The following is a 16,631-nucleotide window of genomic DNA, read 5'->3' on the forward strand; positions in this document are numbered from 1 at the left end:
CAACACTAATCATTCCATTCCATCACACAGATGTGCTCACTAAATTATGATGACAAATTGCCGCATCTAAAAAAACATAATCTCACAGTTGCAAACTGAGCAACAAGAAAAAATGTGGCTGCCACATTCGTGAAGACACGGCGGAACTATAGATTAGTGTAGATGTTTTGGACGGAAGGCTTACAAGGTAGAACACGCCTGAAGATGACAGCGGAGAAAACACACACGCCTTTGAATGTCAACTCTTCAGCAATGACTGAAGAGGTTGATGATAATAAACTGCAGTTGTTAAGAGGTGAGTATGTATAGGCAGTAAAAATGCATCCATTTTTGCGTGCTAGTTATCTAACCGTTGCGCCCCCACATTGCTTCGTGTTTTGCTTAGCTTCCCGTTTCTAGCTAGCTCTGTGCAGGTAAATAGGCTATCAAGTCAAAGTGGAGCATTGATGTGCAATGCACTTTTGATGACAGCAAACTTGTTATCTAACAATTTATAGTGCGCTGAAGAATGTGACTTATTTTATGTCGACGCACAATCAGATTGTTTGTTGTTGTTGGGTCTACTCAGCAGACCACACTATTCAACCTTGACCATGATCTCATAGGTGGTGCTTTTCTAACCACTGTGGCAACTGCTGGCATGTTTGCTGGTTTCGGCTCCACCCTGGCATTGGCGAAGAAGAAGAGTCCAGAATGGTTCAACAAGGTATATCAACCATAGCCTGCCTGTCTTTTTTTTACATACAGTTATTTGAGGCTGCCCCCTTGCATGGGTGAGGCATACATGCAATTTCGTTGTGTGCAGTGAACACTTGTGTGCTGTGTAGTGCTGTGTCACAATGATAATGGGAGTTGGAGTTTCCCAGTTGGGCTTTCACTTTCACTGTCAGTTACTACATGTCTAACAGTATGCATTTTGTAGACCCAGGGGTTACTCCAAAAACATGTTTTACTGATGACTGAACCAGATGAATTTACACAAAGTACTATGATAAACCTCCGAATAGAGGAGTAGGCCTACTGTCAGCTTTGTTGTATTTTGGGTAAACCTCACCTTCCATATTGATGACGTGTCTAGGGTACCACATGCAAACCAAACCAGGTAAGTGTTGAATTCAGCTTACAAGACTAACATTCATAGGTTTGAAAGACACATTTAACTGAGCATCTGACTATGGAAATAGTTCACTGTTGTAACTTAAATGTGAACAATGAGTGCATCATTTCAGAAAAAAGGCTGGAATGTAAATCAGCGCTTCACTTGGCCATAGTTGATGAGCTTTTGAAAAGTTTTGGTCCGCACCATCCACATTTCTGTTGCTATTCTCTTCCTGTTCCTGGAAACCTTGCCTCTTAGTCAGAGCTGGCAATATATTTTCATAGAGCACGATTGCCCTGACATAAATGGCATTAGCTTGGCCGGCAGTTTACAATTGTCCAGCCGGACAGTCCATTGCAGGAGATCGTTTTAGTATGATGATGAAATTGTTATTCAGGAACAAGATTTCTAAGGTCTTTCAAGAAGTAAAGAACCGTGCCGGGTGTAATTAAGACTGATGTCAGTGGTTTTGCACCAAACATTGTTAATCAAGGTGTGTGTGTTTAGGGGGAAGTGAGATGACAATCATCATTCTTATAAAATGAGAAATGCCCACCCCCCAAACAAAGCTGATGTAGTCTATGATGCAGAATTGGATTTAGAGCAGAGGTATGCGTCAAGGTCATTTGGGGTCAGATCTCTGCATGTCGGTCTACTCTGGATTGGATAGGATAATGTTTTGAAATAAAGACAAAAACCCAAAAGTATTGCTATCCATTGGATATAATATAGAATAATGTTTTGTAATGAAGGCGAAAAAGTATTGCTATTCATTGATGACTGTAGTTTTTTTTTTTTTTTTTTAAACGTCAACAATTATATTTTCAATAGCCTTTTTGACCTGCAAAGTTTTTCCTTTAACTTTTGCAATTAATTTCATTCCCAAAGTGTGAGGCAAAGATTTTGTTAGTCAAAATGTTTTTCAAGAGTACAAAATGTCTTTGCAGAGTCAAAGTCAATATAATACCCGCACTGCTGCAGCTTCTGAGATTTTTTCCCCCCTTTATCAACAACTTTCCATCCCTCACACGCATGGAGGAGGGTGACTAATTCTTGGTCCTAAATTGTGTCTGGACCTCGCCAAGTTCTAATAATAGCTAACTCAATAAGCAGAATGCGAAAAAAACCTATAATCATATTAAAAGGTTTAAAAGGCTAAATGGCGTCTTTTCGGCTCCTGTCTGTCTTTACTCTTGGCTGTTCTCTTCTTAAATAAATGTGTCTTACATTTTTAGTTGAACATTAAAAAACTTGTTCTCTTAAGTGTCCGTAGTATGTCTATGGTAATTTACTCATTTACAAATCATGAGTCTAATGTGTTGACCACGTTTTTTGTTTTTTGTTTTTTTTTTCCCGCACACACAATTCTTAATTCTGAAATGAAATCATACAATAAACTAGAAATGCACTCAGAGTACAGACCTCCGCCAAGGAAGCTGTTTGATACTGTTTCACTCGGTTTCTTCCCCCCCCCCCCCCCCCCCCCCCCCCCCCCCCCCCCCCCCCCCCCCCCCCCCCCCCCCCGTGTTTCCTGCCAGGGGGTGATGGGCTCTGCGGGGGTACCAGAGAGCGGGGCGTCGTTGGCGCTGCGCGCCCTGGGATGGGGTTCCCTCTACGCCTGGTGTGGGGTGGGCCTTCTCAGCTTCGCCGTCTGGAAGGCCATGGGGGTTCATAGCGTAAGTAATTTTGTAAGCAGATGGACACATTACATTACAGATAGGTGAAGCTCTTCACCTAATGACCTACTGTTGGTTAGGTATACTGCCCTGTAAAGACAACTACGCCAATATTGAAACTGAGAAAAATGCCTTCAAAGCCTTGGTATTAGGTTGGATATTGTAGTTACTGCAAATTTGACATAGCAATATCTCTAAAATGGGACACATTTGGACCATAACATAAGACTTTGTCACAAGATAAAGGAGGAGGTGTAATGAAGACCATTTTCATGTACATTGGTTATGAGACTGGATTTCAATCCCAGAGACTTGAATCTCAGGGTGAAACTGAGAAAATCGTTTTTTTTTGTTTTTTTTGTCATTTTTATGCAGACTGTTCAGGTCTAGGTCTTGAAGCTATGCTTTCTGATTCCACTCTGTTTCCCTAAAAAAACATAGATGTTAGCTACATTCACTACTCTGTTGGTTGCAGTGCAACTGGCTAGCAACTATGGTTTTGGGGGAAACTCACAAAACTGCGCTTTGAAAGTGTCTGCTTTTTTGATTGGTCTCACTCACAACCAAACTACTTTTGTGTCTATTGCAGTTAACGGAATTCCGACAGAAGATGCAGTCCTTTTTCCCTGCGATCCCTAAAACTGAAGTTCCTGATGCTCAGCCTGTTGACTGGGATTCTGTCTTCCAAACCAAATCCTAACGTCTCCTCACCTGCCTCCGGAACCTCAGTCACTTAAGGCACCGCCAAACGACGCCCTTCCAAAACTGATTTAAAGGGTGCTGGACAGGGTTGTGTGCTCTAATGAATTGACCTTGTTGACTACATATCAAGTCAGACACGGTGACCTATATTTCTACTTCACCTGAAAAGACACTGCTCACTCTGGAGAGCTATCGAAGCTTCAAGTGCGAGACGTCTCACTGCCTCCGTTGGTGACCTCAGAAAATCGAATTCCTGGATCCCATGGGCCTCCAGGGCCATTACCGCAGTCAAAGAGAGACGGTGAGGGATTGTGACGGCTGCCTACAGTGTGTGGATGTTCGTCTCTCTCCATTATAGATTTACTTTTACTTCACAAGGGCCATGGTGCTGTAGTAGAGAACCATAAGGGTTTAGGGTTTCTGTTGCTTCCTTTCAGAGTGTGTGTACCAGTGAGTGAGCTGTCATTTATTATATCCATTTTTAATCTTGGAACTTGGCTTGTTTTATTGCCACATATCCGTCCACAAGCCTACAAACCATCGGAGTTCCTGGACAGTTCTGAAAGGGTAAATGCCTAAAGTCTGAGCTAATTTACTGTAGCCACATTTTGTTTTTGTAAGACGTGAGAACGAAATGCTGAAAGATTCAGTGTTGTGTCTGTAGATGTTAGTTTAATAGACATAACATCACATGGGTCCTTTAACCCCTTAATGCACGCCGTACCTCCTGTGGCACGCAGTAATAGTCATTGAAATGTAGCTACCATAGCACTACAATACTATGACACAACATAGGCCCTTTAGTAATGTACCACGACTTGGTCATTAGCATACTGGTAACAACAAATGTATAAAGCCGCGTCTTAAGGGGTTAAAGCAGGGTTCCATTGCTGTCTAAATAAAGACTCAGACGTGCCAAATTCTGCTTTACGGCCCTCAATTAGAAAGTCAGATGCTCATAAATGGCAGTCTGCCATTCTTGGCCCAGGCATCTGAGGAGGCCAAATAAAATCTCAAAAAGCGTTGCACAGGGGCACAAAAATACTTGTGTTTGCGTCATGGCCTGCCTGACCGTCGGTGCTTGTGACTGCCTCGTCTGTGGCTGATGTTTGTCCTGTGCATTTAGCTCCTGTAATTTGGTTAAATGGATTTGTCACGCAAGCATGGCTACTGGAGGAGGAGTGAGAGGTGTGGAGTTTGGAGAGGCTCTGGAGAGTCACAGGAGCCCTCCAGGTCATACGTGTCTGCTCAGGACAGACACTCTCTGGTCTACTCTGTAAAGAGTAAAGCGCAAGTGTAGCCTGGCTGATAAAACAAACATGCTTAAGGTTCATGATTTGTTAAGGTCTCCAGCAACCCCACTGTAGTACATCATCGTTTTGGTTGCAAAATCCAACAGTTCAGAAGCTGGCTGCACAGGATTGCTAACCCAGGCTGAATTTGAAGACTTAGTTAGTTTTATGTATGTAGTATGTCCAATTTTCGTTTTCAACTTAAGTTTATCCATCAGTCTGGACAGACTAACGCCATTCATGCTGGGAAAAAAAACGCTGAAATGCTTCGATTTGTTACCATTTTGGACAGAGTCTAATGAGGCATGAACTGAACATCAGTGAATTCGGATTAAGCATCTTTGGGCAGTTTGAAAGTGCTACTATTCCTTTGAATGTCGTGTCGTATGTATGTTCAATAAATTCGACTTATTTATGCATTTCAGGTTCTGTTATTGTATGTGTTACATATATCACACAAAGACAAAAGACACACTCAAGAACCAGTGGTCACAGTGCTCAACCAGATTTCATGTACATTTACTTTTAACATGTGGAACATGTAGTAGAAAGACTTTTTATACTGAATAAACAATGGTCTTCAAATCAAATGGAGAAAGAGTTTACATAGACTTTACATTTGTTGGGAATTTTGCAATGTCCAAGTTCATCAGTTTGCCATCGTTTCTCTTCATCCACCACATTCCATATAGACCGCTGCAAAGGCCCAGGAGTCCACATCCAAAATAAAATATTACCGTGACGTCTTCTCAAATGGTCTACCATTGGCATACAAAACAAAAACAAAAAAAATAGTCAAAAATAGCAAAACACAAAAACGGCTGTCTCCATCGGAGGTTGCGATCCCATGTCTGTTACTCGTCACCATAGTGTAACAGCAGCTGAGCCAGATGGCGAGGAGACAACCCCACTCCTTTTCCCATCTCCAAAAGAAGTCGCCAAAATTCTCAGTGACCGTATCAATATCGTCAATAATTAATTCGTTATACATTACCAACCGTCAACACTTGTAAGAGCATCATGTCTCTTGGACATATTTCTTTTCTTTTTTTTAAAAAAAGGGGACAAACATAACCATCAAAAAGGTCCCCCTTTGTAGTATGTCCAAAAATTGCTATTTACAAAAATGGGGGCCTGTGTAAGATGAAGTAGGGGCGACCGGGAAGGGAGAAGGATACTGAGAAAGACGGGGGAGAGAGAGCGAGATGGTCACGTGTTCAGCCGGCTGTCTGTGATCATGCTTCTACACAAAAAAAGCGAGTGTTTTTTGCAAAAAAAGAGAAAAATATCGCTCATTTCATTTTTTTGTTGAAAAACAAGAATCTCTCCTGTTTATACTGGTACGGCTCTACAGTACAATACTGGTGGTCAGAATTTTTTTCTTAAAATATTGCCTGTGGTCAATAAAATATTAATTCACATTAAGGTTAACCTCCCTCTTTTCACTCTGACAAGCCAAACTACATCCTATTGCACAATGCTTTTTTCCTCTGAACTGGATACATGTATGTCTTGAGTAGAGTCTGTGTTTTTTTTGTTACTTCTTTGTCTTAAAACACATGGCAAGAGTATCTATCTACAACAAGTCTTACAATGTTTTAAATAAATCTGCATCCCCCCAAAAAAACAGACAAACAAGCCCCACAGAGAAAGAAAACAATAACAGCCACAATTATAAAACATTTAAAGAGCAAAATACCCCTCGGACACTACCAGACCTATCATCCGATATCAACTTTGGTTAAAACAAATGAAAAAACAAATAAAACACATACAAAAAGGAAACAAAACACCAGGTATTAAATATCTGTATTAAAATTATTAATTTTTTAAAAATCCCAAATGAAGATTGTGGATGGGGCGCAGAGCTATATATATTCTCTATATATTCATTTGTATGTAAAAACTTTTTTTTTTTGTCTGTCGTGTTCATTTTTTTTGTTCATTTTTCTTAAATAAAAATATAATCCCAACCCCTGATCTGCGAGACGCGGCGATCTTATGTTTTTTTTGTGTGTGTGTCTCCACACTATGACACCCCGATATGTCCGACTGCCAGCTCGCGGTCTGTCCGTCACGAGCGCCCGAGCTTGAAGAGTACCTCGCACATGACGCCGGCCACGCTGGCGTTGAGCACGGACGACAGCGAGATGTCCAGCAGTCGACTCTCAAACAGCACAAACTCCGGCCGGTTCTCCTCCACCTTGGCCAGGGCCAGCAGCGCCTTGGCGGCCCTGCACATCATGTTGACGCTGGGGGGCTCGGGGTGTGGCGGCGGGGCCGCGGCGTGCAGCAGGCTGTGGGGGCTCTGCTGGTACTGCGCCATGGCCACGCTGTCCTCCAGGAAGCCCACCAGGGCAGCCACCGAGCCCTTCTGCAGGGCCACGGCCCGCGCCGCCCCCGCGTCCCCCTGCGCCAGGTTGGCCAGCGCCGCCACCGCCATCTCCCGGCACACCTGGCTGCGCCGCTCGCCCACGTGCCGCACCAGGGCGCCGAAGAGCCGCTCGTGCCGGCTGAAGGGCGGCGTGGCCAGCAGCAGGTCCACGTTGCCGTCCTGGATGCTCAGCTTGCACAGGCACTCCAGCGCCAGCCGCTGTGGCGTGAGCGGGCAGGAGAGCGTGCCGCCCGCGCTGGCTCCCGAGCAGAAGGGGTCTTGGGCCTCGGCCGACGGGCACACCATCCAGTGCAGCAGGCCGTCCAGGATGGGCAGGCAGATGCTCTCCGGGTAGATCGAGAGGTCCAGCTGGCCCGCCATGTTGGCCAGGGTGACCAGCGTGTTCTCGCGCAGAGCCCACAGGCAGTCCCACCACCACTCGTCCTTGCTGCACGCCAGCCCGCGCTCCTCCTCCTCGCCGCCGCCAGTGCGCTGTGGGCCGTACGGGGACGGCAGCACCGGGGACAGGGCCGACGTGGACGACAGGGTCACGGACGCCGGCGGCAGCACCATCCTCTTCCGTTCCGGGTGCTCGTGGTGCAGCAGCACCAGCCTGCCCAGCAGCAGCACCAGCCCGGGATGCTTGGACATCTCGGCGTCGTTGCCCGGGACGAAGGAGAGGCCGCGCACGATATTGGACACGCAGACGCAGCGGCGGGCCAGCGAGTCCTGCCAGGGCTCGGCCGTCGACAGGGGCGCCTCGTCCCACGAGCGAGGCTCGTCCTCCTGCAGCGTGAGGAGCTTGCCGGGCCTCGGGTGGTCGGCGAAGGGGAACGACGCCTGGACCCTGTCAGCAGCAGAGAGGCCTTGGACACCCTTGCTGTTGTCCCCAGCCGCCTGGCTCTCCTGGGGCCGAGAGCTCAGCACCTCGTCCATGGTGGCGGTCACACCGCTCTCCTTGTCTTGTGGTGGTCCGTCTTCCTCTCTCGGAGGGCCGGAGGAGGGCTTTGATTGGGGCTCCGGAGCTGTAGTTCCTGCTGCTGCTGCTGCTGCTGCTGTTATCGTTGCGCTGGCACCACATTTGCCATTGCATCTTGAATCCTCCGCTCCCGTGCGCAGCTCAAAGTGGGTCTGGATGTGGCGGGTGGAGTCTCCGCCGCCGGCCTTCCAGTGCAGCAGGCCGCTGGTGAAGCGCGTGACGTGGCCCAGCTGCTCAGAGCTCAGAGCGACCACCTGGTCGGCCTCCCGGTCGCGCTCCTCCACCTTCACCGGCAGCCGGTCGTACTTGCTGGCCTGTTTGGGCAGCGGCTCCTGCTTGTCAACAACGGTAGAGGTGGTGGAGATGGAGGAGGTGGTGGTGGTGGTGGTGTTGGTGGTCTCCTCATTCTCCTTCTCTTTCTCCTGCTGACGCTCCTGTTGAGACTCCTCTTTCTTCTCCAGTCCTACCTCCATGGCCTCCTCCTTGACCACCACCACCTCCTCAGAAGAAGACTTCTCCTCCTTCTTCTCCTTCTCCTCCTTCTCTTCCACCACCACTTCCTTGTCCTTCTTCTCTGTGGTGGTGGTGGTGGTGGTGACTGCGTTTGCCTCAGGTGGACCAACCAGGACTGGTGGTCCGTTCGTCGTTCCGGACACTTGGAGCTTCTTCTCTTCTTCCTCCTCTTTCTTCTTCTCTCCATCCTCTTTCTTCTTCTCCTCCTCTTTCTCCTTCTTCTTCTCGGCCTCCACCTGGGTGGTGGCCCGTGTCTGGCTCTCAGTGTCGGGGTCGGGGTCCGCTTCAGCGTTGGTGTCCTCCTGCGGGGGGTCAGGGAGTGGGCCTAAGAGGGTCTTCTGGCCCTCGGTGCCCACCTCGTACTCCTCCAGGATGCCGAAGATCTCGATCAGACACCTCCTGAAGTACTCCACGATCAGCTCCAGGAAACCGGGCAACTGCAAGGGAACACACACAAAGACGGCGTTCATATTTCTGACGATGAACTGCAGTACATGATGATGGTCTATATACAATAGCCCCACAACTCAAGCTGATTGATTTGATTTGAAAGGGTTTGTTGACACAGCACAAGGATCACATAAAATAACATGTTAACTAGGTACAAGTTTGTTAGTTATCATTTTTCACCAAATGTTATGCAATTTACTGCTCAAATTAACATTGAACAATAAGGTATGTTACAGTTGACATGATTGTTTTTAACCGTCACACGTGAATGTTCAATGTTTGCTATATTTGTCATGTTAAATCTGTGTCTCTATCACTGAGCTTCTAATCTTGATCTGAGTGAGTGCTGTGACTGCCCTGCACGTGTGGATCCATATGGAGTAAACCCTGCACACTGCTGCTCATCAGTATGATTTGTTATGAATTAGTTACACAATATTTTGACCATATTTTCGCAAATCACAGGTAGCAGCAGGAGCAGCATGCCAGAACACACTTTTCTTTCCCTCTATATCTGATGTATCTGATGATCTGATGACCTTGTACAGAGCTGGCTATGCGCATGGTAGTGCACTCCCTACTGTAGTGTTTCTCAACCAGGGTGCCGGGGCCCCTCAGGGGTGCCGCGGAAAAATGGCTGATAAATACATTATGTAATATAATACACATTTGTCTACATAAATAAATAAATGCTTAGTCAGTGGAATCTTTCATCTGCCATTCACACACAATAAAATAAATCTAGGTTGGCCCACTAAGCTGCAACTTTTAACGAAGGGTGTGTTACTTTTCTAAGATTGTGTGGTATCGGATGTGATGCCATGTTACGGCTTGTTGGTTTGGGGTGCCTTGAAATGTTTCAGGGATTGAAAGGGTGCCTTGCCTAAAAAAAGGTTGAGAACCACTGCCCTACTGTAGTAGGTAGGTAGGCCTATGGTCTGACCTGGGTGAGTGTGAAGGAGCCCACTGTGTTGTCGTCGTACAGCAGGATGTTGATGGTGTCCAGAGCCCAGCTGCTCTCCGCCAGCAGCCCCGACTTCAGTGACATCATGACACGCCACGCCTCTGGAGTGCCTGCACCAATCAGAGGCAGAGTTAGAGGTCAAAGGTTATTGTCATTCACCTATGATGACATGGGGTGCATCCTAAAATCCCAACTGCCTTCCTATGTAGAAGGCAAAAAAATAAGCAAATTCCTGTGTAGTGAATCCGAATACAACTAGTAACATTTCAATCAGGAGGCTGACGGTACACGGATAACTTTCTATACCCGGTCATATTTGCAGTAGGCAAACCATGGGTACTTCGGTATCCCAGAAGTCTGTGGTAGTTCGACAACTATTCGGCCATCGGTTGTTTGTGCCATCAAGGACGGTCCCCAGTTATGTAAATGACTGGTGCTGTAGTACGTCCGATTTGTGCTTACTAGTGGCTCGCTTTCTACATAGAAACTACTAACTGGTCAGGGTGCCAAGTGGTAGCTACTGGTAAGGAGACAGTGCCGGTTACGGATGCACCAATGCTGTTCTCTGTCAGAAATGCAATAACCTGCACAACTCATTCACCAACCAACATCTCTACCAATGGCAGCAAACCAACATCTCTACAAAGAGGAGCAAACCAACATCTATACAAATGGGAGCAAACCAACATCTCTACAAATAGGAGCAAAACAACATCTCTACAAATGAGAGCAAACCAACATCTCTACAAATGAGAGCAAAACAACATCTCTACAAATGAGAGCAAAGCAACATCTATACAAATGAGAGCAAATCAACATCTCTACAAATGAGAGCAAACCAAGATGTCTACAAAAAATTAGATGTGCCTACCGATATCCTTGGCCGTGATCCTGCGCCTGGCTTTCAGGACAGGCTGGGTGGCCTCCACGGAGCCCGGTGGGAAGTTGATCTCGCGCAGGATGGGGGGCATGCCGCCCTGGCTGGGGGGCATGGGTCCTCCCGGGCCCTGGGGGCCCATCATACCCGGCGGCATGCCGGGCTTCTGCATCTTCTGCATGGAGGCCATGAAGTGGGCCTTGGTGGGGGACATGGAGCCGCTCATGGGCCGGGGGAACGGGGAGGGACTCGGAGCTCGGGAGATGTGATTGGGCATGTTGGCCTGGGACTGGAAGGGCGACGGAGGCTGGCGGTTGGCCATCTGGGGCACGGGACCGCCAGAGGACACGGCGGAGGAGGGAGAGCCCTGTGGGTACGGAGACTGGCGCTGGCTGGGGTGCCCGGGCCAGGGGCTGCCATCCGGACCAGGTCCACGACCGTCCACCTCCTCTCCTCCGCGGCCCATGCCTGGGTAAGGAGCCCCCTGGCCCTGTCGGCCCTGGTACGGGTAGCCCATATCAGTCCTGGGGTGCCACATGTTGCCCTGTGGGGGCCCGGCGGTGGGGGGGCCAGAGGAGGCCCCTGGGGAGCCCCCGCTCATCATAGCATGCTGGGGAGGGCCCTGGCGGCCGTAGGGGAAGGGGGGATACTGGGGGCCCTGCATGGGCCGGCGCTCGGGCCCCATGTAGCCGGGGCCGTACTGGCCGTACATCTCGGGCTGCTGCTGGCCCCCGTACTGCATGTAGCCCTCGCCGCCCTCGTGACGCTTGGCTGGGGGCCCGTACATGCCCTCGCCCGCACGCTTGTAGCCCTGCAAGCACAAACACACACACATTTGATTGGTCCTCCTGGTTATACAATCATGTTTTCAAAGCTTTACTACATATTTTATTACAATATATCACCTTCACCTGTGTCACATAACATGGCATAATGATCAGTCTATTAGATTAGAACACATTTACTACCTTTATGGGCACAACACGTATGACTAAAAATGTCCAAGTCCACATCCACTGCTCTGTTCCTCCATAGGTAAGATGATACAACTGACCTGCTGTTGTGGGTACATTCCATGCGGCCCGTATGGCATTCCATGAGGAAACTGCTGGCCATATCCATCAGGACCATGCCTGTCAGACCACAAGAACAGCATTACTAAACCAAGGCTTTCAAACACAAATACTGTTTACTGTAATAAATAAATCACGTAATTGCCAACAATGGAGGTTGTATAGTGTATTGTATAGGTTGTACAAAAACTTGTTCAGATGAATGAAAGTGTACACCCACTTCGCTGAGGCCAGGTGCAGAACTAAGGCGAATCTAATAGAAAGAGTAGACGTCCGCACACTGTAGCCCACAATCACATCACCCGCCCACAATCACTCCCAATCGCACGACTGAAGAAGACCCTGCTGGGTCGAAAATGTACGAAACGTACATCTTGAATAAACAGGTACCCACAACCACATGCCTGCTGGCTTGAAACGTTGTATGTTTTGAATAAATCTTCAAATCAGAGCTGCAGTGTGCGGACTCCTACTCTTCCTATACATAAGTAAATAAAAGCTTGGGCCATGTCGTTACCTCTGGTGTGAAGGGTATCTGTTGCCAGGGTACATGCTGGACTCATTACTGTTCTGTCCTGTAGGGGGAGCCATGGTTCCATCTGGCCCCATGACATGCTCTCTGAAAAGAGAGGGACAGAGAGGGAGAGGTGGAGAGAGAGAGAGGTGGAGAGAAATGAAGAGAGAGAAATTCAGTAAATTCATCTGGTAAATCAATTAAAATATTTTTTCTTAGTTTAACTATCATTGCAAACATGATCAACAGTCCTGTATGACAGTCAGAGTGTCATTTCATTTCAGGTTTAATATGGTGTGTGTGTGTGTGTGTGTGTGTGTGTGTGTGTGTGTGTGTGTGTGTGTGTGTGTGTGTGTGTGTGTGTGTGTGTGTGTGTGTCCACATGTCACCTCCTGTCGAAGCCGGGCCCGTAGGGGTACTGTGGGCGGGGGCCCATGCCCATCCCTGGGGCCGGTCCGTGGGGATACATCTCCTGCATGGCACTGCCTGGCATCTGGCCTGGCATGAAGGGCTCACTGCCACCTGGAGAGGAAACAGAGGCAGTACGTTTAATGTTTATAGTGTCAAGCTAGAGAGGACAAGAGGAGAAGAGAGGAGAGGAAAGGAAATTAAAGTAGAGGAAAGGAGTGAAGAGGAGAAGATGGTGAGAAGAGGATGAAAGTTAAGGGGGTTAAGTCAAGCACTCTTAGGCAAGAGGGAGGAAACGTGGTCTGCAATACTAACGGGTTTGCAAGCAACATTACCAACACTTGAGGTAGACGATTCGGTCCTTTTGGTCTGAGAATGACAAAAACTGAAGTATCAAGGCTCAGCTAAATGGCTAAGAAACTCAAAAGTTGCAGTTCTGGAAGACATTTATCACGACCAAGGCAAGGCAAGCACACCAGAACATATCTCAGGTTCTTCTACAGTCCATCTAATATGATAAGAGGAGTGGTCTGTAGTGATATACCATTTACTGCAGAGGGCGCCCTTGTCACACATTGGCATCAGCAGCCTTGCCTTCAAACACTAAAAGGATGCAGTTTTTTGTAGCACTGATCTAACAGAGGAACTAATGCACCTCACAATGTCCAACATTGTAAATGCTCACATTGTAATGGCACTGTGTATGATGTACACTGTGTACCTATAATATGTATATTGCTTTGCCGGTTGTACAGCATATGTGTGTTAGTAGCTCTACAGTCTACTTTAGGCCTCTGCATAGACAGCCATCATTGAGTCTAATACATGAATACGTGTGATTCACCAATAAAACGCTGAACCCTCAACGATTGGAATGAGAAACGTGCTCTATGCATTTTTGTGTCTGTTAAGATATGAATGTTGATATTCCATTTAGACTTTTTGACTTCAGAGGGACACATCCATGTAAGAGCCATCAAACATCAGCAGTCAATGCTCCAGCTGTACCTTTACAAGACATTACAGTTATAAGGAAACAAAGAGGTAGTACTATGGCAAGAGGACTTGGATGATGAAAACATACACCAAGGAAATAAATAAGAGACCTTTTTGAAATTATCATTGTTTCGGGAATTACAGCTTACAGGCATGAGTTCAAGTAAAATTAACATTGTTTCATACTATAAAGTACTGAGAACATTTCCTCCGAATTTCGAATGAATATATTGTCATTTAGAGCTTTTATTTGCAGAAAATGAAAAATTATCAAAATAACACCGTAGCGGCAGTAAGTCTGATCAGCTCTATTGTACGTTGATAGACACCTTCATTTCCATTGGGATTAATACTCTATGAAATGTTTTCAGACCAAAAGGCAAAGAAAACGAGATGATATTCATTTTAAAACAACATAATAGTAATGTTTTAACTGTTGTCAGTAGTCTATGTAATGAAACAACAATGTTCATTTTACACGAACACATAGGCCTAACTACCTATACATGTTTTTTTTTTGTTTATAAACACTGTATTGTGAGGAGGGGCAAGATAGTTGGGTCATTTATAGAAGTTCCGTGACCGTGGGGAGGAAAGGTTCATTTCTCACTGGATTTGTCATCTATAAAGGTTAAATAAAAAAATGAGCCGGGGTGCCCCTCACAAAAATGTGGGGAAATTTTTGTAGAGCCCTATATCCAAAATGGCTGCTGCCAGCCAAGCTGGAAATTTACTTTTTAATGGTTTTGCCCACAGTGCTGCATAATACATGGTTTCTGAGACTATTTGGGTCAAGAAATTCACAAATGATGTAGATTTATTGATTTGACCTATTTTTGACCTTCAAATTCAAGATGGCTGCCACTTTTGGCTCTTTAAATGCCCATTTTTCAAAATCGTCAGAGAGCCTTAATATTAGGCTCAAATGAAAGGTCTGCTCATACTGAGTTCAGTTATGGACAGTAAAATTACAAGTAGGCTATGCAGAAGTCATCTGAAAGGTAAAAAAGATCAAGGTTTGTGGTTGATGAGAATTAAACTGCTGATTAGTTGGGTTGGGTCATAATGTGAGCTTCCGTGACCATCCTCTGGCATGGTTTTTTGATGATTGATTTGACCTCTATGGACCCTTTAGAAAAGATTTAGCCCCCATGTCCCTCCCAAAAATCCTGGCATTTTTTGCTAGAGAGGCAAATTCAAAATGATGTCCGGCGCCATCTCTAAGAAATAACTTTTGATCTGAATGACATAGAATCATGTATGAAGGCACTTTTTCATACAAGTCAACCATGAGGATTCCAAATCTGACATCATTTTGATAATACAACTTTGTTTTGACCATGAAATTCAAGCTGATATAGTGGAAAACTTAAGAGCTGCTGAAATGAAAAGAAGTTATCTCAAAGCAGCCATCAACCTGGTTGAAGACAGTCAAACGTGTGAAGCTCTTCAAGCTGCTAGAAGACATTGTTGAGGAATGTGTGGCCTTATTCAACCCCAATGGCATATAGAGGAAGACGCAGAAGAGCAAGCTCATCCAGAAGATCTCCAACATATTGTGATTGAAGAACCATGTTGCTCTAATTGACATGGGCATTATCTGGAGAATGGCAACTCCATCAGTAGAAGAGTGGCAGACACAGGACGCCACACCATACAATTGGAAGGACTAAGTGTACAAGGTGTCTCCAGCATCCTTGCCTGCCAGTGTGGAGTGGCACACTAGGTACGCCAAGTAGTTGTCAAGAAGGCAGTGTTGGCGTAAGCTGTTTGCATCTGAAGGGAGACAGATAAAAGACTCTCTTCATGGTCTTCCACTTGGAAGCACAGGCTTCAGCCATGGTGCTACTCTTCTTGTGTGCATAGATCACCTGTCTCATGAACGCAAACAGCTCTTCTCTGATGACACTGCCATTGTGGGATGTATTACAGATGGGCTGACAGGGGAGTACAGGGGACTGGTGGAGAATTTTGTCAGTTGGTCCAGGACCAACCAGTTGCAGTTGAACACCACCAAAACCAAGGAAATGGTGGTTGATTTCTGGTGGTCCACCCCACCCCTTGTGCCTGTATCTTTTGAGGGGGAAGACAGTGGAAACAGTCTGCACCTACAAATACCTGGGGGTTCATCTGAATAGTAAATTAGACTGGTCAGTAAATTCACATGCAGTCTAGAAGATTTTCTGAGGAAGCTGAGATAATTTTTGTCTGCAACAGACTCCAGCAGATGTTCTACCAGTCTGTCATTGCTGTGCTTTCCTATGCTGTGGCATGCTGGGGTGGGAGCATTAGGAAGAAAGATGCTGGACGCCTGGACAAGCTGGTGAGGAAAGCGGGATGTGTTGTTGGTACAGAACTGGAGGCTCTCAGTACCACAGCTGAGAAGAGGACACTGAGCAGACTGGACTCTGTAGTGGACAATTACCATCACCCCTTGCACTCAGTCTTTGCTAACCAGAGAAGTCTGTTCAGCCACAAATTCTGAGCCATCTCCCGCAAAGGGGTCATCCCTATGGTCCCCGGGTCCTATGTTCCCCTCTACCGGGGAACATAGGACCCTTTTTTCAAAAACTTCAAAGTAGACTGCTGCCACATGGCAAAGTGCTGGTTGCTGTTGCAACTGTGGCAGGTTAGGTTTAGGGATAGTCTTGGTCAGGGCACAAATTGAAAACTCAGAAACATACAATGCGGGGAACTTAGGACCTTTTTTTTTA

At 46.5% G+C, this 16,631-nt stretch overlaps 2 protein-coding genes across 2 annotated transcripts in view; one reads left to right on the forward strand and one right to left on the reverse strand.

Moving 5' to 3' along the window:
• The first annotated feature begins 146 nt into the window (after positions 1-146).
• tmem242 (transmembrane protein 242) lies at positions 147-3,901 on the forward strand. Its single transcript, XM_063223148.1, has 4 exons — positions 147-295; positions 606-706; positions 2,638-2,775; positions 3,365-3,901. The coding sequence occupies exons 1-4, from the start codon at positions 163-165 to the stop codon at positions 3,473-3,475; spliced, it is 483 nt and encodes a 160-aa protein (XP_063079218.1). The 5' UTR covers positions 147-162; the 3' UTR covers positions 3,476-3,901.
• Positions 3,902-5,258: 1,357 nt separating this feature from the next.
• arid1b (AT-rich interactive domain 1B) overlaps positions 5,259-16,631 on the reverse strand; it is a 104,490-nt gene continuing 93,117 nt past the window's right edge. Inside the window, exons 17-22 of the mRNA XM_063222676.1 lie at positions 12,903-13,035; positions 12,517-12,618; positions 11,981-12,059; positions 10,921-11,737; positions 10,029-10,159; positions 5,259-9,072 (exon numbers count right to left, since the gene is read on the reverse strand). Coding sequence (XP_063078746.1) covers positions 6,844-9,072; positions 10,029-10,159; positions 10,921-11,737; positions 11,981-12,059; positions 12,517-12,618; positions 12,903-13,035 — 3,491 coding nt within the window. The 3' untranslated portion in view covers positions 5,259-6,843. The remainder of the gene's footprint in view (positions 9,073-10,028; positions 10,160-10,920; positions 11,738-11,980; positions 12,060-12,516; positions 12,619-12,902; positions 13,036-16,631) is intronic.

The sequence above is a fragment of the Engraulis encrasicolus genome, chromosome 18 (assembly GCF_034702125.1).
Source record: "Engraulis encrasicolus isolate BLACKSEA-1 chromosome 18, IST_EnEncr_1.0, whole genome shotgun sequence".
Lineage (NCBI taxonomy): Eukaryota > Metazoa > Chordata > Actinopteri > Clupeiformes > Engraulidae > Engraulis > Engraulis encrasicolus.

Bases quoted from the DNA above. Each gene is read 5' to 3' on its own strand.
- tmem242 (XM_063223148.1), top strand. From the start codon at position 163: ATGTTTTGGACGGAAGGCTTACAAGGTAGAACACGCCTGAAGATGACA. The intron at 296-605 runs GTGAGTATGTAT...ATGATCTCATAG, and splicing joins TAAACTGCAGTTGTTAAGAG to GTGGTGCTTTTCTAACCACT. The intron at 2,776-3,364 runs GTAAGTAATTTT...TGTCTATTGCAG, and splicing joins AGGCCATGGGGGTTCATAGC to TTAACGGAATTCCGACAGAA.